Source organism: Ylistrum balloti, unplaced genomic scaffold, assembly GCF_031769215.1.
Source record: "Ylistrum balloti isolate Yb309-2 unplaced genomic scaffold, AGI_CSIRO_Ybal_v1 Utg369850, whole genome shotgun sequence".
NCBI lineage: Eukaryota > Metazoa > Mollusca > Bivalvia > Pectinida > Pectinidae > Ylistrum > Ylistrum balloti.
The window spans coordinates 3687545-3713303 of NW_026782003.1; the positions used below are offsets into that span (position 1 = coordinate 3687545).

The window sequence follows — 25759 nt, forward strand, 5'->3', positions numbered from 1 at the left end:
TCAATTTAAGAAGGTTTAATGTTAGGACTTCGAAGTATACTGATTTGTCTGAATCATATTACCAACAAATATCACAAAACACACTTCTTTTTCTCCTTAAAGCGATAAAACACCAACTATCACAGGACGAAAATCCAGGTTTTGCAAGCGAAACACTACAGGTTTATTCTCAATTGGTAGAACTCAATTTCTATAAATGCATTTCTGGGTGGTACTGTAGAAGGTTCTATTCAAACTTCCTTTCCATACACATTCACACATCTCTTTTTCTATCATATCATGTTTTATCATCCTGTTTTCTTTCATTTTTTCTACAAAATTTCATTCCTTTTAACATACCTCCCTCCACACTCCATATATTGTTTTTGTGTCAACTTTTCTACATATGTTCAATCTTTGTTGAAGTTCTATCATTCTTCCCACACCACACTCCTACATACTCCTCCCTCCCTCCCATGGTGCCACTAATAGCTCCAATATAATAGTTTCTTCATAAATAAAAAAAATTGAAGATGTGTATATATTTAAGAAACGAGAAAGAATTAAACAGGACTGTGTGTGGAACATTTTAAAAGCATGTTTACACAAAAGTATAACATCACTTTTCAAACTGTGCTTTGCACCAAATATTTTTACATGGTAGATATATTTCAACAAAGTTTCGTTTGTGTTCTGTTGGTAAAACACCTATATAATTACAATGAAGGAAACAAAATGTCTGATAAAACTGGTGAATGGATTTAAATTCAATAAACAATGAAACTTGTGTTTCCAGCTGCTTTTAAAAATCTTAATACCAATTTTAACATATTATGTGATATTGAATATACTGTGTATTATTTGAACCAACATTTATTTTCAAAACGTAAACATTTGTGTTTTGGAGAATCACACTTCAGATGTTATTTCAAGTAAGAATTCATCGAAATCTTTTTAACTTTACATGGCAACAACTGAATCAGTCTACCGATAATTAAAAATGGTGAGAACTGCATAGAACTGGCAAAACTCAGAACCCGAACCAATCCCAGGTTATTTGTCTTCATATAAATAGAGTATTTCTTTAAATATTTCAGTGTCTTCCTGGTGTTATAATTATTATTTCTACCAGATTTTTCACACTGTTGATTAAACATATTTATACAGTTCTATATAAAGCTACATACATATAAGATAACATTGTGTTATAGTCAAAGCCTCAAGCACATGATAAGTAAGGTCACTTGGAAACAATCACTTTACAAAAATCTTGTTCCCCACAAAAGCTACTTACCAAAAAATTTGTTGAATTAACAACAAAATCTAAAAAAAAACTTCTACAAAACATACCAGATACAAAAAATATAAAAGAGATTGATAAGCACCATGATGACTATCCAAACAAACTAAATGGCAAGTAATATTCTACAAACTTTAGAATGTTTCATCATTAACAACAACCCAATAATTAAAATTTTCCTGTAGAAAAATTTGCGTCCACAAACTTTTTCAGGTTTTAGTATTTCAAATTTCTTTATGGATTAAAAAAAAAAATCATTAAGGATATAACATAGTTATGTAGTTTTAAATACATAGTCAAATTTCATTAATTTCATCCATCATCTCATTACCAGAATTTTAACAGAATAAAACACAAGTTTTATTTACTAGTCATTGTTTTCACCCACCAAAAATTGATTCATAATTGATTTTCTTGCCTAGGAAGTAAACTAAATAGAATTTTCTAAAATGTAATCACAATAATTAAAGTCACTTACAAAAGCAAAAAAATCACATTAATTTTCTATGTAATAAATTACTGTTCACATCAAACTGATACTGATCATGAACGTAGTACCTACTGATACTACTTATACTTAAAAAACAAACAAACATATATTAAACATTAATTAAACTTAACAGATTCATAACAATAAAATCTGCAAATATGTACAATGGTTTAGGAATTCATAATTACTGGCAATTTTTAAAGTCATGCAATTTGGTACTAACTTGAATATATATACTATGTGATCACGGGGACTTGACAAAAATTTCTAACCCACCGTCCATACATAAGTGTAATATTCACTATGATACATACTTATATAGACCATGGGTTGGGAATTTGTATCAAGTCCCTGTGTACGTAAAGACTTATAAAATGAAGACATGTAACAGAGGAAGGGATTCAGTGTTACAACAAAAAATAGGAAAGTGTTGTGCCATGATGTTATCATTGTTAAATACATAGATCAGATACTAGTAAACAACAACATGTGCAATACCTTTAAATGCCATCAAACGCATATATTACCCTGGTCTATATCAGTCAAATCTCGACCTTATTGCAAAACTTTATAGAAATCAATTGATAGAACATCAGCAAGCCTAGTACATTAAAAAACAGAATCTCATACTAGTGGCTATGCCATACTGAATTCATAATTTGATATATTACCCACCTTAAGACTTGATTTGAATGATGAATTCAGTATTACACAGACAGAGGTTAAGTTCCTCTATGCATTTATTACACAGTATTTGTTTGAGTCTGTGTTATATTCACATAAGATTATCTTATTCTTAAACTTAATAAACAATGATACATGTTCAGGCTTGCTATGTTCCTTTTTAATAAAATGAAAAAGATAAAATTCTCTATCATATCTGACCTGTGACAAAAAGCATACATACATACAAGGAGAACTGGACATGACCTTCCCATGTTATCTCTTCTTCAATGTGATTGTTATGTTACTTACACTAACTTGCAATTGGTAAAACATAGCAACAGATCATTGTGCACAAGGCCTTACACCGATGTGGAAAAGGACATTGTAACACAGAAATCATTTAATATACATACTATATAGCTTATATTAATAAAAATGTCCACTATTGTGAAAGTCAACGTCAAGACTGCGATAGCTTGGCTGTGACTCCTGACTGACTGGAGGCTTCGAGTATGGATGACTGTTTCGCCTGAAAAATGAACAAACATGTAAATAAATGATGCTGCAGTGGTCACTTAAAACAAATAAATGATTCTGCAGTGGTCACTTAAAACAAATAAATGTTTCTGAATGTAATTGTAGTTGATAGAAATGCAAGACACCTTTTGGCTAATCCCAAAATGAAATCCTAGTCCGGTGAGTTTCAGTGGAAGATTTGGCTGAAGGAAATCCAGAGGGATCTTAGCACATATCCTATTTTGAAATTTATTTCTTAAAAGTTAGATCTTTTCCCTTACTTTCTCTTCTTTCCTCCTGATTATATGAAATCTGAATTTCTTAAAATCAAACAGGTTTAGGGGACCACTGGAAACCTACACGCTAAACTTGAAAGCTTTCAGAGTCAAAGTACAAGATGGCCACCAGAAGTGCCAGTTTCAACTACAGTCTCATCATTACATTGATGGTAAGTAATTTTGTAATGAGACCTGGTCAGGAAAATGTAAATCAAGCAAAAAATGTTTAAAAATTCATTTGGTTTTTCAAAATGAGAAACAAAATCGAATTTTCTAGTGCTTTCTATCAACTTATGGAATGACCTAAGAAACAAGAGAGCTCCTACTTAAATCCATATCTTAAATCGGTCAATAATGATAATAAAAAAAAAAAAAAACACTGACCCTCTTCAGTATTCATTTAAAATGTCTGATGATAGGGAATGAAGCAACAATAACTACTACTATACTTTCACTTACAACTGAAGCCTCAAATATGGCAGAAGGGGAGATGACACTAGCGACTGTAACCAGGGAGGAATCATCAGTCATACTGATAGGAGAAGACATTTTCACTGAGCTACATCCTGTTTCATCCTCAGTCTTTCGCTTCCTCTGAAGTTACACAAAAATCAGTGTTATTTAAATCTAACAACTACACACAAGACTTATCAACAAGACAGAAAACATTACCAACACCAACAGGATAGCACATGGATACAACTGATATTAGGAAGACAGACACACAAGATGTCAGTATGTCACAAAAAAAAACTGTACCAGAAGATTAAAGAAAGTCCTACACCAAAGAAATGTAAAAGGTTATATACGTTTCTACGAAATTAGAAAAAAGGAATACAATCTAAAAATACAAAAAAAAAAAAAAAAAAAAAAACCCAAGAGTGCCGTGGACACAATATACGCCACCACAAAATATAAAGATCAAGACAAAATGGCATAAATATTACAAAAATCAATGAACCGTAAAATCGCCCCTTCATGCACATCAAATCATTGTATTAGTGACATTGAGCAAGTTTTATGAAAATCTTATCCTTAGTTTAGGAGGAGTTGCGTTCACAAGGCTCCACTTTGAGCAAGCTACAGATACAAAGTTGAAAATGGAATAAATCTTACAAAAATCAAAGAACAGAAAAATCGCCCCTTCATGCACATCTACCCATTGTAGTAGTGACATTGAGCAAGTTTCGTGAAAATCAGATGATTAGTTTAGGAGGAGTTGCGTTCACAAGAAATGGACGTACGGATGTAAGGACGGACATACGGTGTGACAGACAGAGAAGATTACCCCAATATACGACCGCCTCCTGTAGCATATAATAAAAAATCACAGCAGAAGAACTGGCAGGTCCAAAATAATAACTTAAGAAAAACTGACTTGTGAAGATGAGTTCATAGAAGTGAGGCAGAGAAAAAAACATCGTAGGAAATGAAGATCACAAAATGCGATGTGACAAAATGAAAGAAAAAGGACAGACTGCTACAACAGAACACAATACCTGTCACCTAACTTCCCTGTTATTAGAATTAGAATAGATTGGAATCACATTCTTATCACTATTTTGGATTTCAAGTCAGTTTACTAAGAAATTGAAAATATTTGCATAAGACTGAAAACGTGATAAACAGCATCTTATATCAATTTCTATTTCATTATCATTGTGAAATTTAACTTCTTGTATTTTGGGGACCATCTTGTTAGAATAAGATACTTAATGGCTCATCCTTGAACACAACAAGTAAGAATTAATAAGAAAACACACAATTTCGTCGGTGACACAGCAAACCCACATGTGATCTGGAATCTGTTAATATTTATCCAATTTCTATAACTTTCTGTTCAACAAGTCTCCTAAATATTAATGAATCTTTAATAATTAATCCCATGATAAGTTACATCTAAAGGATATCGATGATAAATCAACACTAAATGAACATAAGATGTTTACTCTGATTTAATGAAGTCAATAGTCACCAACCATCTATCTAATACCTGGATATACTATAATAACCTTTCAAATTCAAAGGTTACGGGCATTTTTTTTTCTTTTTTCATGATATATGCAGGTTAGTGTCAGGTTGACAGGATGAAATCTGGTTAGATGCGGCAGATGTCAGGTTGAAATAACGAAATTAGGTGAGCAAGTCATAGTTAGTAAAAGGACACATTGTAATACAATCTAAATCTCTACAAAGGCAAGCAGATCTTCATAAAGGAACCAATCACTCAAGAATTCATTTTATCACAAAATGAAAACTATAAAATTAAAAAAATCCTCTAAAGTTAGTTTATACACACACATTATCTAAAGTTAGTTAACCCTTTTTTCACAACATGGAAAGGGAAACACGGTCTTAATTCTAGAAGGTTATAGTCATGAAAGACCTTAAAATAAAAGTATAATACCACATGTTTAGAAGTAAAAATGTATGTATCTGAAACTGAATACCAAACTGGTCTCAATTTTGATTTCATTATCCATTAGTGTGAGTTGAACAATTTTATTAATAGTAGACATATCTAACCAATATACTTACCTGTTTTGAAGTGTCCATCGTCGTAGGTTGAACAGTTGATGCGACAGTAGACATATCTAGCCAATATGCTTACCTGTTTTGAAGCGTCCATCGTAGTGGGTTGAACAGTTGATACGACAGTAGACATATCTAGCCAATATACTTACCTGTTTTGAAGCGTCCATCGTCGTGGGTTGAACAGTTGATGCGACAGTAGACATATCTAGCCAATATACTTACCTGTTTTGAAGCGTCCATCGTCGTGGGTTGAACAGTTGATATGACAGTAGACATATCTAGCCAATATACTTACCTGTTTTGAAGCGTCCATCATCGTGGGTTGAACAGTTGATGCGACAGTAGACATATCTAGCCAATATACTTACCTGTTTTGAAGTGTCCATCGTCGTGGGTTGAACAGTTGATGCGACAGTAGACATATCTAGCCAATATACTTACCTGTTTTGAAGCGTCCATCGTTGTGGGTTGAACAGTTGATGCGACAGTAGATATATCTATCCAATATACTTACCCGTTTTGAAGTGTCCATCGTCGTAGGTTGAACAGTGTTTTTTGACAGTAGACATATCTAGCCAATATACTTACCTGTTTTGAAGTGTCCATCGTTGTGGGTTGAACAGTTGATGCGACAGTAGACATATCTATCCAATATACTTACCCGTTTTGAAGTGTCCATCGTCGTAGGTTGAACAGTGTTTTTTGACAGTAGACATATCTAGCCAATATACTTACCTGTTTTGAAGTGTCCATTGGTGTGGGTTGAAATGTTGATGCGACAGTAGACATATCTATCCAACAGACTTACCTGTTTTGTAGTGTCCATTGGTGTGGGTTCAACAGTTGACATGGTTTGACCATTTGTCACTTTGGTTGGCGATGCTGGCACTCTGGCATATGATCTGCGGTGCATGCTGTCTATTCCTGTTAGGTACCATGTCCCAGGGAAAAGGGTGTCTGTAGATCCTACAGGTACATAGGGAGCTGTAAAGGAAAACATATCATTGAAAGCAGGACAAATAACTGATAATGTAAAAAAACTTCCATTAAGAATTTACAAAAGCAAACATCATAGCTTTTAAAAATCAGATATAGTGAAACTTATCAAGATAGATAAAAAACAAAAATGGAGTTTAGAAGATCAATGGTGCTATGTAAAGAAGCAAACAAGACAACAATTAAGTAAGTAATCAAGTTATCAGACACAGGGAGATATTTTTCAGTTTTAGAACAGTCTAAGGGAGATAATTTGCTGTCAGTACAACTTTTTTCCATTCCTAATGTAAGCATTGGTGAAGTTCTCCTTATGAAAATTCAGGCTAAAATAAATCAATAATGTTCTCGATTTTGTTAAGACGAAAGATAATTGTATAAATTTTTAAAATATTTTGTATATTACAGAAGCAATTTTATACTTTCACAGCATAAACTAAGTGACTTTTAAATATCACAGATTATTATTTGGGTTTAGCAAATATATGGTAATTTTGCGATCCTATCAGTATTTTTTCTAATGTACTAATTTCCCAATTCACACCTTTTAAAGCATAATTGCAATATAAATATCTGGTTTTTGACTATATATATCTATAAGCATGAAAGTATCACAATTTTTTCTTTATAAGCAATTATTATTACCGAATTCATACCATCTGATCTATGACAGATGTTCAGCTTTACATACAGTGACAATAAGGTTCACTAGTATGGTATGACTGGACATATCATCCATTCCTCACTTCTGAGTAATGATATTTTAAATGGTGTATGATTCACCCCATCACTGCATTGTAAGGGTGTTGAACCCTCAACTATTCTCCAGATAACACCATAATTAAAAAAGTCAATTTTCTAACACTTTTTACGTCATGAGTAGAACAGTCTTAAACATTAGAAAGAACAAGGCATCTTTTTTTATCTATGTCTTTTTGCTATCTCAATGCTCAAAATAAAAAATGCAAAACTAGGATGCTTGAAGAACCTATTAATTAAACAATGAGACAGCTGTATGATGCAGTTTAATTCATTCATTGGCTATTTTGTATCTAATCTTACATTTGTATCCATAGGTGCTATTCACTTGTGTGTCTTTTGTACAATCCTTTCAGATAGCAGGTGATTGACTTCAGAAGGATTTAAATCCCAAAGAGTTGCTGTAACCTGCATGCCACATTTTTATTTATCTAAGAAGTGGCATTATTTTAGAATATACACATGTACTTGAGTTCCTAAGGAATTAAAGAATGTATAAGAAAATCCTGAAAATAGAGGACAATATGGAGTAGTACCATATACCAACAGTTAAAGGGGGATAATTTTTATATGAGAATAGATGAGTTACGTCCCTTATGTTTGAATGCAATTGAATTGTTCAGAATGCTACTGGTGGAATCTTGCCAGAGCCTATTCTTCTTCTGCAATTATTATGGTTGTCCATTATTGAATAGATAATAACTGAGTGTCCCAAAACCAAGATGGTCGCACCCACCACAAGCTGCCTCTCACCAAAAAGGGGGTATTAAATGGATAATGAATACATTATGTCAAACTAGCATATGAGAGACATTTTTAATTAGCTGAAAAATATCCTGTTGTATGTTTTGAGGTCACTTGAACAAGACTCCTGAACAGCCACAGTCTTCATCATGTGGTAAATAATGGTAATCTGAATTCTAATTGGATAATAGTAGTTTGCTACTAAATGTATATATTCATTTACATTCGTAAACAGATATCTTACGATATTTCTATTTTTCAGCAAACCTTTATTATGTGTGTCCTCTCTAAGTTTCATGATGCGATCAAATTCTTTTGGAGAGCTCTTCTGCCTGCTTTCCAAACGAGGTTTGACATCACTGAGGCAGGAGTACAGTACTTGTAAAGCTGAGAACTTGGATGTATCCTCAGAGATACGCAGAGAGAACATGGAGGCTGCTAATCCAGACCCATAAGAGAACAAGACAATTCTCTGACCTGCCAGCTCTTCAATGGTGTGACTAAAGCATTACAAAAAAAATCAGAAATTTAACTACATGTTCATTATATAATATGCAGATAGAGACAGACAAATCATTTGTTTGATTGATATTATCTGAAAATGCTGTCTAAGAATTATACAAATCTCATGTTTCAAGAGATGGCAAATACAGAAACTATTTCATATTCTAATGTGTTTTTTCTTTCTGTCCTGATTAAAAACGCAGCTTATATTTTAAGACAATTACCAAGTATTCTATTAATCCTGAAACATTTATTGAAAATTAAGACCAATGAAACTTCAAGATCATTGTGCAATCTTGGTTTACCTGCCCTTGAATTCACACTCAATTATGTCTAATGATTTGTACAAAAATAATTGCCTAACGAAAATATAGTTCCAAACTTCTATATAAAAAGCAGCAATTGTATGAATTTTCATAAATAAACTTGTTCTTTACAACATATCTTTGATGCATTATACAAATAAACCTGAAATAAAATCGGACAAATTAATGCACATGCTGAAAATTTTCACTGCTAAGTATAGCAAAACTACATGTTGCAAATATGTACTGACTATTGCCAGTTGTAGAATAAACACTTTCAACAAGATAAGGCTGCAGTCTCAGGCTTCTTGTACATCTTACCTCATAAGATGAGACACCAGGCCGCCATACAGTGATGGGGTATACATGTTTCCCACTTGGTTGCCAAGTAGTGTTGACCGTCGTGTCTTTTCTTCAAAGAGAGGCTTACTGGCAGTCATGAAGGCCTTCTCCACCTCTTTGTCAAAATAGCATTGGTCTAGCTGTATGTCTCTGAAAAGTAAGAATGCAAAATTGATATTTTAGCAAATATTATATCGCAATATTATATTATATTGCTGTATCAGACATCCATATAATTTTAATATTTGCTAAACACCATAACTGGAATGGTGAAACACACTTCTTTATGAATGTAAGCAGTATTACTGAATTATGAAGAGAAAATTATAATTTGTTACCTCCCTTAGTTCTTAAAGTTACAAAATAAAAAAGCGCAAAAAAAATACAACACAGGGCAGTGTAAGAACAGCCTTACATATGCACATCTTACCATGTCTATCCCTTTTGGTTCCTATGTGTATGTGGTTATGTGTGAGGGTGTGTGCAGGGGTTGTATAGGTGTTCTGCTACTATCTGCATATCCAACAACACATCATTAAATTTGTTCTAGGTATCATTATAATGACCACAAAATTCAATTATTTCTGCTATAAAATATTGGGGGTAATCATGTCATACATTATAAACAAGAGGCCCAGGAGCCTAAACTGTCACTAGATATGAAACCTAATGTTTCATCAAATTCTGTTTATATTTACTCAATTGAATGTGTTTGCAAATTCTAAAAGTTAAAAAATGAAGTTTTATTTAATCTGCTCAAATTTACTCAAATTTTTATGTCCATGTTCAGAAAACTGAGAAGGGACATAACTTTGTAAATAACAATTGATTCAATTACATGACACTTGCTGATGGACAAAGAATGATGTGAAATGATAAGAATGATAAGAAATATCAATTGTTACAGTAAGGAGAATCTCGGCCATAAAAATGTTTGCTTCTAAATTCAACCTCGCAAAACTTACCTGAAATCTTCCAAACCAGCATAGCGGCCTTGGAAGTCGGGGTTTTTGTCAGTAAGGAAATCATTGGCCATGACCCTGGCAAAAGACTTCTGGACAAGTTTACAATAGGGTGAGTGGAACAGGAGACCATCAGCTATGTCTATCAAACTGCTTTCCACTGGAAAATTAGATTTAGATAAAAGCTTATGAACCTGTCAGCTTCCCACTGGAAAATTAAATCTAAATAAAGATTTCAGAACCTGTCAGCTATGTCTATCAAACTGTTTCCCACTGGAAAACTATATCTAAATATAGATTTAAGAACCTAAATATAGATTTAAGGACCTGTCAGCTATGTCTATCAAACTGTTTCCCACTGGAAAACTATATCTAAATATAGATTTAAGAACCTGTCAGCCATATCTATCAAACTGCTTCCCACTTGAAAATTATATCTAAATATAGATTTCAGAACCTGTCAGCTATGTCTATCAAACAGCTTCCCACTGGAAAATTATATCTAAATATAAATTTATGAACCTGTCAAAAATGTCTATCCAACAGCTTTCCTATATAAAACTATATATTCAAGTCTTGAAAGAAATACAAGATGGAACCCATTGAAACTTTCAATTAATGCATTGAACATCAGGACATACACCAGTGTATGGCTTAAAAATTATATTCAGTTACAAACAGCATTTTTTTTTTTTAAAGTTCTGCTACAATACTTTGTGAATTTACTTGCCGGATCTAGCTTACGGTCTCCATGCAAATATAGTTTTAATACATTTCTGAAGTTTTGAATTTAAAAGAAGAAATGTCGAAACATGTCTACATTTTGATATGCGATTTCTATTCAAGTTAATTGATGCTTTATCATGAAATCTAAATGTGATTATAACTGACTCATCCAAAGTCTTTGAAAGTCAATTTAAAAAACCCATTAAACTTGTTTTGAAAATGAATTATCTTGACAAAATGTAAATTAACATTTAATCAAAATGATATATTCTGAATTTCAAATTACATAAAATGAAACTGACTAATGTTAATAGACAGTTTTTTTCATTACACAATATGTCCATGTCTTACTTAAGATAGGTTAAATAACTGCAACCATTTTATCAGTGAATCCTGACCTTTGAACCCTTCTTCCTTCGCCCTCCTACTGTAGCGTTCGTAACACATGTCCAGGGCGTGTTGGTAACACTGTACAGACAGCTTGCCGTCCACTACGGGATACTCTGATGCTAAATCAGGCTTGTAGAAGTCATACACATGCTGCATGTGGATTCCGCGTGCACCTGTCATACAAAAAGCAGTAAAAGTAACATATCATTATATAATATCTCATAGTGGATAAAATCCAGCATTTGTCAAACATACAAAATACACAACATAAACACCTGTCAAACAGGACAATGACATGTTTATTGCTAATCTCTCACTCTGATTGGGAGACTGCGGCCTTGAATTTGAACGTCTTCTTAAATTTTAGATCTAATATTAAGTGTTAGAATATGAAAACCAAATGTCTTCAGGAAGTAGAAGAGTTCCATGTCATACAGTGTTATTAATCTTCACTTTGGTATATTTTCATGGGATTTTATATCTCCAATACAGCCTGTGTCATAATACCAGGATAACTTTGGTATGGTTTAACCTTTAGATGTTCAAAATATGTAAACTGACAAGTTATAGTATAGGATTTAGTGGTTAAAACACTAATTGGACTTAAACTAGCAATGTGCTAAATCGTAGTTGTCCTAATCCTAAATCAGTTTTTGCATGTTGTTTTTTTCAATAACACATACAGTCTAACCTGTATTAAACGGCCACTGTTGGGAAATTATGAAAGTGGCCTCTATAGAGAGGTGGCCTCTTAATTGAGGTTCCTTATTTTCCAACCCAAGTTGCGGTAATTTGCAGTTGCGGTAATTTTGATATTTGAATACAGTTTAATAATAAGATATAAAACATCATCTGTTATTATTTATTATCTTGTTAGCAAGTAATTTGAAGACAGACCATGAATATTCCAGTAAGACGATAATTTTGTGTATTGTCAAAAAAACTTCACACAATAAGAAAGCTAGGATTGGAAGCGACAGAAAGTTCCCAAGGTTGTGACAATAGTTTGAAACTGCATTACATTCAGCATAAAAATCATCTACTGTGTTTAAATGGAGTTAATGAGTTAATTATGGATGTGGATAATTTGTAAGTAAGTAAGCATATACTTAAATTCTCTGTGTTTTACTTGAACAGTAGGGTCTTGGTTTGAACAATGTTTATAGCTGGAAGACAATATTTCTCAAGAAGTGATGTGAAAAAAGTCACCGTAAGTTCACCATACTATCATAGGTAAAACCATATCACATCCACTATCAGCAGAACACTGTACATACCAAGTGCATGTGATAGAGGAAACATGTGGCCACTTGTTTGCCTATCAGATGTTCTATCAAATAATCTTTGATCCCTGACTCACAATTTTAAACCCAGTTGATAAAGATAACACAATAATTCATGTAAACAACCCACGATTTGTCCACAGGGAGGACTCTGACATTTGTAATTATTCTATAGCATCCATGAGTAAACTATTTAACTATACTGTACCACAGACTAAGATGTAGCTATACCTGTATCTGTGACTGAACCCACAAAAATACCACAACTGAAATTATTTTCTTAAAAATCTGTATTTACCAGGGTATAAAAATCACATTGAATCATATGAAGCTCTATTGCAAAGGTGTTAATTCTAAGACACCAGCTTGAAATTCTCAAATTTCTTATAAAGTTTAAAAAAAAAACATATTATATAGCCACTAATCAACAAAATGGCCTTGACAAAATGGAAAATTTTCACACTGGTAACATCTTTTGTTTTCCTCATCCTTGAAAGAGAAAAAAATTCAATACACACTGAAAAAAAAAATTATCCTAATATTCTGACATATTAACTTATATCCCCACCTATACAAATAGACAGTTGTGAAATATATTTGTACTTATACAATTATACCTTATTATCACTGTTATAGATTTCAAAGAAGATGAATTGGTTAAAGGTCAGTACTGTAGTGGACAAATAGTGGGTAACTTTACTGTTATATGGAATTTCCATCAAGGATAAACAAATACCACTCAAAAAATGACCGTTCTCTCAGGTTACATTTACTAAAGTGAAGTTGTTACAAAATATCACCACAAGGAAGTGTGGTCACTTTACACCAGCGACTCTGTCATGCTCATCTGTCAACTTTTAAAATAACATCTGGATTACTCATAATCTCTTACAAGAGGTTGTGGAGAATAACACAGCAAAACACTTCACTAGTACTCGTACTGCATCCCCTTTGTTATGTACATCATGTCTACATACAAATCTTAACAAAAACACGATCGGGTCGTACAGGTCACCTCAACAGGACTACAGGGTCACTAGGTTCAGAAAGAGGTCTAATGGATTGGTGTTTATGTATCTACATCCTGCCTTTGTCTTTGTAACACCATAGCATCCAACTATGTTGTGGATGACTGATCAGATAATGTTATGTACTGATATGCATTGATCTCACCGATATCAGTTAACAAACAAACATCAATACCAATACATGGAACTTTGAAAAAAATCTAACTTTTTACAGACTTAGAGATATATTATAGTTAGATATAAATTACAGAAATGAAAATATAATGCATAATCATAATTCTGAGTTAACAAATCTATTCTCTGAGTAAGTACACCAGATAAAATTCATAAATATAATTAAATGGAGGTTTCAAAGTCCATACATTGTTGCCTTGTTGTGATATAAAGATCTTACTTGACCTATTTGTCTTCATTTCATTAAAGTAGCAATATCCTATGATGTGTGACAAGCAGTGACCGAACTGAGTCTGTCCTATTTAGATAGAGATATGATTTTATGTGGAGGGTTTTAAATCCTTGTGACCTACACAATGACTGATATTTTGTAGAATTTCAACAATTAATTACAGGATTCTAGTTGATTCCAAAAGATTCTAGATCACTGTTTCTGTATTGAAAAAGAATTCCTTTATTGTAGAGATAGGACTATCCCTGTACTGTAGAGATAGGACTATCCCTGTACTGTAGAGATAGGACTATCCCTGTACTGTAGAGATAGGACTATCCCTGTACTGTAGAGATAGGACTGTCCCTGTACTGTAGAGATAGGACTATTCCTGTAGAGATTGGACTATTCCTGTAGAGATAGGACTATCCCTGTACTGTAGAGATAGGACTATCCCTGTACTGTAGAGATAGGACTATCCCTGTACTGTAGAGATAGGACTGTCCCTGTACTGTAGAGATTGGACTATTCCTGTAGAGATAGGACTATCCCTGTACTGTAGAGATAGGACTATCCCTGTACTGTAGAGATAGGACTATCCCTATACTGTAGAGATAGGACTATTCCTGTAGAGATAGGACTGTCCCTATACTGTAGAGATAGGACTATTCCTGTAGAGATAGGACTGTCCCTATACTGTAGAGATTGGACTATTCCTGTAGAGATAGGACTGTAGAGATAGGACTATCCCTGTACTGTAGCGACAGGACTATCCCTGTACTGTAGTGATAGGACTATCCCTGTACTGTAGAGATAGGACTATCCCTGTACTGTAGAGATAGGACTATCACTGTACTGTAGAGATATGACTATTCCTGTACTGTAGAGATAGGACTATCCCTGTACTGTAGAGATAGGACTATCCCTGTACTGTAGAGATTGGACTATTCCTGTAGAGATAGGACTATCCCTGTACTGTAGAGATAGGACTATCCCTGTACTGTAGAGATAGGACTATCCCTGCACTGTAGAGATAGGACTCTCCCTGTACAGGACTATCCCTGTACTGTAGTGATAGGACTATCCCTGTACTGTAGAGATAGGACTATCCCTGTACTGTAGAGATAGGACTATCCCTGTACTGTAGAGATAGGACTATCACTGTACTGTAGAGATAGGACTATCCCTGTACTGTAGAGATAGGACTATTCCTGTACTGTAGAGATAGGACTATCACTGTACTGTAGCAATAGGACTATCCCTGTACTGTAGAGATAGGACTATCCCTGTACTGTAGAGATAGGACTATCCCTGTACTGTAGAGATAGGACTATTCTTGTATTGCAGTCATGTTTAAAGAGTTATTCTACTGTTGGGACTGTTGCTTTATTGAAGTGACTTTTAAGGTCACTCTGGTTAAAGACAAAAATCTCATTATAGACAATCTCTTTGGTTCAACTTTACTAAATCAAAGACAAAAGACCCCATGATACACCAAACCAGTTAAAATCTGTAAATCATTTGTACATGTAGACTAAACAATATGCTTAATACCTCCATGTTGGACTTTGACCATGGATGGCCATGTGAGCTATAAAAATCAGATCAGAACTAATTTGAATCCTCATTAAAGCCTTATAGTTGCCAAATATGTCACTGAAGGACTGCTGTGTATACACGCAGTCCAAAGGTTTGGTAACATCAAGTTCAAAGTCCTGTTTGGGTAAAGTATTGTGTATATATTCCTCATGACATACGTATCCCCTTCAATACGACAAGTGTACAATGAAAGCCAGCTTAGTTTATACATTGAAAATCAATTGACTTGTCAATGAAGTAGAGTGTGTGCAATCTTTGGGCAGCATCTCTCCATTCTCAAGTGTCTCTATTGAACTTAGGCCAAGATTTCTTGTTCTGGTATATGTGACTGAATACAGAAACTAGTCGATTCTACTCCCTTTTTGTGAAACCAATGATTTTTTAGACATGTAACAATATACATTTCTGTATCACTAAAGTGCCACAGATAAACACAAAGAACCTAAAATCTTGTTTGTATTTAACAGGCTACATATCTTTACCAATGCAAATTCAAAATATCTTCTACTGATCCTCACAGTATCACAAATCCTAACTTCTTCAATTAACACTGGTTAGAAAAGTCACACTCTAGGAAGAAAACCCTGTTACTGATTTAACAGATTTGTATTTTAAAAAATCTATAAATCTACAAATTATTATTGTCATTATTATGTTCATAATGGCCCGTCAATACATAAAAGGTCATTGGGGCCATCACTCTTTGAAAATATATAAATGGTTTTCTGTGTAAAGTTTCCGTGTAGTCTGTAACTGAACAGGATAAACATATGGTTCAGACCTTGGGGTAATAGGTAAATTTTAAGTTGAAATGAGACAGATTTGCTGTTATTTACATGATTTTTTTTCTGAAATCTCTAATGACCAGAAGACAACCAACAAGTTTGATTCCGTGTTCTGAAACAAACTGACTGAATTCCATATGCAGTGATCATATAGATTAATCATTGTAAATTTCAGTCTATACATATCCATTAAACAGAATGTCTCCAGAATACAGCAAACGTTGAGAAGAAATTTTTTCCTTTTCAACAATTTCACATTTTTTACACCATTAAATTTAAAGGTATACAATGAGAAAAAAACCAAAAACAACAAGAATCGTCCCTTTTAAACAACGTTTTTCTTTCCTCTTTTCGTATTCTGCTAATTTTAGATGCAAAACCAATTATCAATGTGGGACAAAAATGGGGGGGGGGATATGTTATAAGAAGAAATTAAACTATTTGAAACATTCTATTTGATGTAGAGCAATTTCTTGATAAAGTTAAGAAAGGAGTGTGCAACATCTGGAATTATATAATTAGTACTTGTAATTAATATTAATTAATATCACTTACGTCTGTCAAATACAAGTGGGGCATAATCACCCAATAGCATAGCTACTGCTCCTGCCCCACCTGTACATCGTGCATTCCCTGTCGCATACACAGCTATGTCTCCCGCAACCACGAGAGCATAACGTCCTGAAACACAAATAATTTATAATAATTCTAATGACTAGTTTGACACATTTTTAACATTGACCTATCAAAGTTTGTCCCTCTATATTTCAATATTCTTACAACTAGCATACCAAAGTATGTCCAAGTATCTCAATATTCTTACCACTGACATACCAAAGTCCCTATATCTCAATATTTTTACCACTGACATACCAAACTATGCTAATAAGATGCTAAAATACATGTTCAAAAACCAGACTGCAATCTCTTCCCAATTCTGTCAAAAGAATACATTTTAAAGCCCCGATATTCACATCATTGGGCAAATTTATGAAACTCTGAAAAATTCTCAGAAAACGTCCACATGATAACCAAGCCATTATAACATAAAAACATACATAACCTGAGTGCTATTTATTAAGTCACACTTGGTGGGGATAATGAAACAAATAGTATTAACGGAGTTGCATATATTGGAGCTCTAAATGAAAAATCCAACACTACCAAAACACTCAAACATTAAAATCTGTGATAACTTTTTACCAACCATACAGTTAGGAACACAATTTAATAAATTGTGTAAACCATGTGATTTTCTCGATGTTTTGTTAATATAAACCTCCTTACCATCCCATGAACTAGACTCAATCCAGTTGATGGCGTTGAATAGAGCAGCAGTTCCACCATAACATGCATTTGTCGTGTCTATTCCTTCTAAATCTGTGTTCTCACTCTCCTCAAACAACTGCATCAGCACGGATTTCACACTCTTTGATTTATCTACAATTGTTTCTGTTCCAACTTCCACGCGACCAATACTTTCATATCCTATGTGACCCTCGAGTTTGTGCATTAAACGCTCCACAACAGTGAGGCACAGAGAGTTAATATCCTCGCGATCTGTACAGAAACCCATTTTGTCTTGTCCCAGACCAATGGTGTACTTTCCTGTGGAAACGCCATCATATTGTTCCAACTCTGCCTGTTCAACATATTGGGACGGAAAGTAGACATCAATGGCAACAATGCCAACATCTGTGGGGAAGTGTTTATAATTCTCACTCATACTAGCTGATCCAGGCATGTTTTACTATCTGTCAAGGTTTCCTACAAAATGAAAGAAACGAGAGATCAAATTAAAAAATTGGACAAAAAATCATATCTAAAAATGATTTAACTAAAACTAAACCAATGACAGCTGAAAAAATAGATCATTAAATTTTAGACACAATAATCAAAGAAACAGTTAATAATCTACTTGTAAAACTCTCAGTTTTACGTTTTCCAAAATATCATTATTATGAATATAAAGTAAGATTGAAGAACATACTACACCTTCACTACAGTCAGAGATCATTACACTGAGGAGAAAAAAAAATAGCCTAAAATTATAACACTAAGGTTTATAGAGATACTGGTATCTATTTTTAGCAATGCAACAGACAGCAGGTAATATCTATAAATAGAACAGCACAGGTATAAATTCAGACATGACAAAAAATACGGATTAATTTCATGAATTAATTAGTAGAAAAGGCATTATCTACATGAATCAAGAGAGCTGTACCACACATTTATTTATAACAATAAAACACGAACATTTAAATACATCACTGAACTGATCAGGTGAGTGCACAGGTGACATGGTGGGTGAAATCACTTCAGAACATAGGGCCAACAGGTCTTCATCTGGGTCAATTTCCCCAGCTAGAAATTGTTATAGTCACGATCGCTCAAGGATATTTTTTTAAAGACATTTTCTTTGTAAGAAAATTTATTATTATTCACCACAAAGTATCAGTGACAATCATGTAAACAACAACAAACTCATTTACACTAGTGTCAATGGTATTATGGGTGTCATTGAGGTCGTTTTGGGATCTTACTACAATAATTAAACCAAATCAAACAACCCAATACTAAAGTATTTATAGCCATGACTATTTATTTTTTTGACAAGACTGTCATTTTCTGAAGTCTTCCTTGTTAGAATACATATGCAATAATTAAGCATAAGAATACAAAATTTTCAGTATGAACATACACTATACATGTAATACTGGGCTAAAAATCTGCCTATATCACAGTTCTCTGAATTAATATAAAACGATACATTCTAATATGGAAAATCTATCAGGTGTTGTCGTGATTTTTCTTCATCAAATTGACAAAAACATAAAAATCACTGGGAATGAGAATGTCAGCAAGTGCTGTTAAAAACCTGAAAGTTTTGGCAATAAAATCAGTGAACTGTAAAACCATGTAAGGAGAAATGAGGTCATATGATGAAATACTATATCTACATTTCTTCTGGTGTTAAGCACTAGTAAGTATATTTTGACAGGTATTCAGTGGTTTTACTTAAGAGATTGCTCGTCAATATCCGCTCTCTTAAGAAATTTCTATATTAGGAACTTTTCAATTTGTTCTGCTATGAAAGATTTCTATGGAGACATTAAATCACAGGTAAATATAAAAGGCCTACAGTTTAAGAAGATCAGAATCACTGCTTTATACAGTATAGAGCATGAGTGATTTTCTCATACAATATGTTACAGCATGCTAATTCCTCTGCAGTTCTGAAGACCTGTGATGATATATACCAGGTATGGGTTACCTTAGCGTAGCAGCTGCTGACACAAAGATTAATACTGAAATAGCAAAGCCAAGTCCACTACAATAAGAATACTTTAAGAACATCATTTGAAAAACATCCCTTCATCAAACAACATCAACTGGTACACTTACATACAAGAGGCACATTGGGCCTGTATCAATCACCTGGAATGTAATCACATATCATATCCTACTCCTATATAACTACCAGGTAACCCCAAATATTCAAAATTCCATCATCTAAAATGAAGAAAAAGGATTTAAAAGATCAAATTCCAAGAGGGGCCAGACCCTTTATTGACATACTGTATAATTATATGGTAAAGCATCTTCTTAACCAAAGGATGCACTAGCACAGCCTTAAAGTCCTTTTGTCTGGATTAATGAATACAGATGATATGTTTACCTTTACTTCCCTACCCTTTTGTCCACAACAAGGGTTATGATAACTTGTGTTCTCTTCAAAGTCTCTGACTTGCATTAAGCAGTTACATCCTTGCCTATGGAAGTACCTGACTCTCAGTTATGCAAAATTTAAAAGGCCATTCCATCTAAGGACCACCTTGCTTAACACAATATGATTGTAATTTCTTCATCTGAACAAAAGCAAACTCCTCTTTGTACAAATTAAGTTCCCTTCATTGAAAGATCATGCTCCAGACCCCATTTAATCCACTCGTCATTAGTCTATAGAAGCTTCTTAAATGGGAATAATAACGATGGCAGAGAGATGATTGATGTTGCACCAGTACACAATACTAACAGTCCTTTGGACTGTATAAGCTAATCACAATTAATACATTGTTTTAATGAAACTTGAACAGTTAAAAACAACAATTAGGCAAGTTTAAAATGATTCACAAAAATCAAAATCCAAGCATGACAAACATAACTCCAGCACTGAAATGTTAAAAACAATCACACAATATTAAAAAGATCCTGAATTAAACATGTACAACATCAACTTAAAATACACAGTATGTAAAAAATACAGGTGTCTCACCATCGTGTAACATCAACAGGGGGACTGAAATTCAAATATTCCATATATCATAAAGTCTGTATATATGTATTTAATGAAATATCTATCAAAACAACCATTCAAGATTTTACAGGTATATGAAATTTCCATTTTCTGTATTTTTCCATGCAACATCTGTCATATTTGAAATATAGTACAGCTGAAACATAACACAATGAAATGATATTCAACCCACCATTACAGGTACCCAAAAATCCACCAGGTGCAAATGCAATAAAATATCTTGATATACCAGTCTCCAAAAGAATCATCATACCATAATATAATCTGTTTCTGTTGAATGTCACATCAGTAAGTGGCTTTACCTATCTCATCAGAATAGGTATGGTAATTTTTACTCCACACAAAATAACTTATAATACAATCAGATATTGTTTAGTATTGTTAATATATAACTATACAGGACGAAGCCCAGCTTAAATCTGATTTAAGCACTGAGAATACCAGGTACTCTACTACCTATATAAGTTTCTGTGTACCTACGGGAAGCTATTTATGTACAATCAGATATGAACTGTGTGAATGGACATCTGGGAATGGTAAACCATAAGGCAAATACCCCAATACAGAATATAACACACACTGAAGTATACCTAATCTGACTCTAAGAATTCTGATATATATTTGACAGAGCAGTTATCGTTTTACTCCTCATAATGTCAACAAATAAGAGCTGTGTATATTTTAGTACTATCAAATTTGATTAAACCATCGTGCCCCCGTGAACTGGGTGTTTAATTAATTTTTCCTACTGTACGACTAGTTAGTTGTGTAAAGTGTTTTACAATTAATGAGGAATTCTTGAAAAGCTGAATTGAAAATATAATCCAGCTGAGCATTTCATTTATATAGAAATACTTATCATATCTTTGATAAAAGTTTCATGACCAGTTGCCGGGCTGCATTTACAAGCTGAAGGATGGGAAGATATTTGATGTTAAGTCCAGTAGATACCAGACTGGACAACATACTGGGATGTTAGGGGTGAGAAATGCAGAAAAATTGAAACACAGAATGGAAACTTGGGTCTTCTGAAAATGGAGAAGAATCTTTGAAGATTTGAATGCATTTGACCCTTGTGACCTTGAAAGTGGATGAAGGTCATTTATTTGAATGTTTGTTACAGCATGCTGCAAGATGAATATCATGACACAGGTCATCTTGATTGCTGAAAAGACATTTAAATATCTCAAGACATTTGACCACTGAGACTTTGAGAAAAGATCAAGGAAATTTATTTAAAACAAGAGATCCCTTTGTGCCCACCATTACTACATCTTTATTTGTTGGATCTTTTCCCTTCTTTTCTCTCTTTTGCTCTAAATCATACGAAATATGAACAATCCTCGGAGAAGCAGCAATAACAAATTTCGTTGTTGAAATCCATGATGGCTGGTTTTTATCCATTTTCTTTTTTGATCAGTCAAAATTCTAACGGGTGCAACTAGGGACGACTGGGAAATTTGAGTGAGATTTATTCAGTGCTTCTGACGAAACAGTGATGACAAACTTCCATTGTAAAAATCAATTTTGGCAACAAGTGGCAACAGGAATATAAATATAAATTTGAGAAAGATTCATCTAGTACCTTTGAAGAAATAGCAATAAAAAAGAATTGTTTATGGACAGACAGAAAGCGGACAGATGGACCATAGGCAATGGACCACTGAGAGAAGGTTGATTTGAATGGCTAAAAACTTGGTAAACCTGCATTTCAGCATTCAACATGCCCCAAGTCATGATCCAAAGCCTTTTGGTAATTCATCAGACGTTGTTAAAAAATATTCCTGTGTCATTAAAAGTTGGTCAAGTACACATAATCGAACAAAATTGGTAATCATTCATCCTAGTACCTTACTGAAGTAATACATGTATAATGGCAAGTGTTGTTGGGAATAGGTTGCAGTTTTTATAATTGATCATCAGATTATCTGAACTGATTGATGATAAATCAATAATTGATTACGGAAAGGACATATATTTACATTTTTTCCAATGATAAATTGGTTCATGTTATGTATTCAAAAAATAATATCAATAAGTGCTTAAAAAGCAATGTTGACAAATCTTGTTTAACTAGACACTTGATCATTTCATCATGTTTGTCGACAGGATCAAAGTTCGGGACTTTTCTCTAGTAAAGACAGGGAAATGTGAATGACACTTTTTATTTTACTGACAATCAATCATGGAATATTGCAGTCAATTAATTAACAAATTGGCATAACCAACCAACTCTCAACGAAGTTCATTAATTGAAACATCACTAATTATGATACTAAACATCTCCATTACTGAGTGCAAGTTTTTAAAAGATTTTAACACATTTGACATGAAACCTTAAAAATGGATCAAGGCAATTCATTTTAACAAACTTGGTATACATAGCCCTTTATTTCAGCATTTTACTGGCTGAATATTGTGACCCAATGCCTTCTGGTTATTGAGAAGAATTTGTATACAGGGAAAATTTGGTGCTGTCTGGACTGTTGGATGATCAATGATGGAAGCCATGCTATGCCATAAACTGGCAAGCATGAAAAAGCTAAAATCATTGTAAAATATATCAGCTACTACACTTACACATGTCAGCCCTACCCCCATAAATCTATTTGTTACATATGTGTCTAGTTTTTGTTTCTCACTCTCTTTTCTTTCTTTCTTATTTTTTTAAAAATTTTTTCTTCTTCTTTCTTTCCTTTTTTTTGAAAAACCAAAACAATACAACGATTATTTAAACACTCCCATGCAGACTACCAACAAGAAAATTACATATGAAAAAACACTTCCCTCTGGTGTTTATAGATCCTTTGTTCATCAGTAAGTAAATATGTTTGTGCATGTGTGAGAGTGTGTGTGTGAGGGTGTGTGTATGGGGGTGGTGGTGTGTGTATGCGTGTGTATGCTTGTGTTTACATTCATATCTAGAGATATATCAATGAATATACTGGTCACATTTGTGTGATTCTGTTATAAGATTGGAGATATGCAAAAATATTATAATGCCATATGAGTGCAAAGATATATGTGTGGAAGTGACATATTGTCTCATTATGTATCCCGTGTTGTATTTAATTTCTTGTATTGAATAAAATGTTAAGTCACAAAAAAAGAAAAAGCTGAAATCTGAAAGAATTTAACATACTAAGTTCTAAATATTGTATAAATATAGTGCAAAACTGAGCTAGTCCTGACTTACTATAAACAGGCAATAATAACAGGTTTATTATCATGAGGCCATCAAACACAAATGAGAATTAAGTTCATAATATCAAACTTCACTGAGTTAGTAGCAGAAAGACAGTTGAATTCATTTCCTCTCTTTAGACAAATCTGTATCACATCAAGTTTAGGGTGTTGAGCATGTCTGAAATATTTTTTTCAAAAAAGGCAAAATATTTGCAGTTTGCTATAGTGTGTATGTAGAACTTCGCCAATGCTTGGACAGGAATAGTTATTCAGCATATCTTATCACAATTTTTTTTATTTACGGTTCCACAGAACGACAGGTATGTTCACTCATGATGCAATATAGTAATGATATGAAATCGTCACTTGATAATCTGAATCAAGCAAACAACTGTGCAACTAATCCTGCTGCACGCATATTTTGCTTACTTTCAAATAATGAGAGCAAAATATCTAAATAAAAAAGTATTGTGTTTGAAGTGGATATGATGCATTTTACAAAATAAAGTAAAGATAAAAATATTGGTCTACATTTTGACCTAATAGAAATACATGCTACTCCATGATTTCAGGCATCGATTAATGCAAAACAGACGTCATTTTTTTTCATATATTTCTAACCCACTAATGACTTAGAAACAGTTTTTGGTGAATTTTGTGTAGAAGAGGTTTGAATATCATTATATAAAACACCAAAACAACATTGTGAATATTTGGTATTTCAATGGGGTGTTTGAGCATTGGTTCAGACTTGCTTTGATAACTGACATCACATCGGTGTCGTTTGACCGACTGCCATTAACTGAACAGCAGGTACATATGATTTTAATGTAGCTGAGAATGTTTATGACATGTCTCTTTTTAAGTTTACACAATGATGATTGAAATAACTGACAAGTATTCATATGAGCACTGGTCAAGTAAGTTTTGGGCTAATTTGGTAGGATTTGTATTGGTGCCTAGCACATGCAGCAAGCACACAGGGCCCAATGTAATCCCTTTTGGGATTCCTCCTTAAAACTAATTTATATCAGATGTTTGACAATGTCCAACGAGGGACATTGTCAAACGTGTGGTATAAATGAGTCCCAATGAGGAATCCCCAAAGGGGGATACAATATGGTGGTAGAACTAGATGTAATTATATCTAGAGAGTATTATGATCTGTATTATCGCCGTATATACGCAGCTAATATTTGACGGGTACTTACAATGCAAAATGAGTACTCGAAATCTATGTTAGGTCAACCAGAGATAATGAGAACATTCGGGTCATAATTTAGGCTACATACTAATATTTTTTATGAAAATATTAGTGTGTTAAGAACACTTTGCGTCACAACTAACATTGTCAAATCATGTAATTTATGATTCGATATCTAGTTGACCCATCTTCATGTTGGTTATCTATAGAATTCGTTCTATCTCTTATGATAAACGAGCTATGTGTCATTCACATGTGTGATAGGCGTGATACCGACAACGTGTTTCCTGTTTGTTCACTTGGACATGTTTCATGATATTCTTCATTTAAAATTACCTGTATAAAGTCCACAACTTGGTCTTCTTGTGAACGATTGTTTGAAACGCATCATAAGTAAAGGAAATGTAATTTGGCTGCAGTCATTCTTCAATCCAAGGGCAAACACGAGGCAAACATCATGTACACACTGTTTATTATAT

General features: G+C 33.5%; 1 protein-coding gene across 3 annotated transcripts; it reads right to left on the reverse strand.

Annotated features, from left to right (window-relative positions):
* LOC132545471 (hydroxymethylglutaryl-CoA synthase 1-like) lies at positions 1-25729 on the reverse strand. Of its 3 annotated transcripts, XM_060209153.1 has the most exons (11): positions 25617-25729; positions 17857-18336; positions 17194-17250; positions 17125-17139; positions 11498-11662; positions 10377-10533; positions 9391-9561; positions 8528-8760; positions 6573-6748; positions 3689-3823; positions 1-2964 (listed from the first exon to the last, which is right to left on the reverse strand). In XM_060209153.1, exons 2-11 carry the CDS (start codon positions 18311-18313, stop codon positions 2896-2898), a joined length of 1635 nt encoding a protein of 544 aa, XP_060065136.1. In that variant the 5' UTR covers positions 18314-18336; positions 25617-25729; the 3' UTR covers positions 1-2895. The 3 variants fall into 3 exon arrangements, with proteins under 3 accessions (XP_060065136.1, XP_060065135.1, XP_060065137.1); XM_060209152.1 differs by having other exon boundaries at positions 17125-17250; XM_060209154.1 differs by lacking the exon at positions 3689-3823 and having other exon boundaries at positions 17125-17250.
* Positions 25730-25759: the final 30 nt, after the last annotated feature.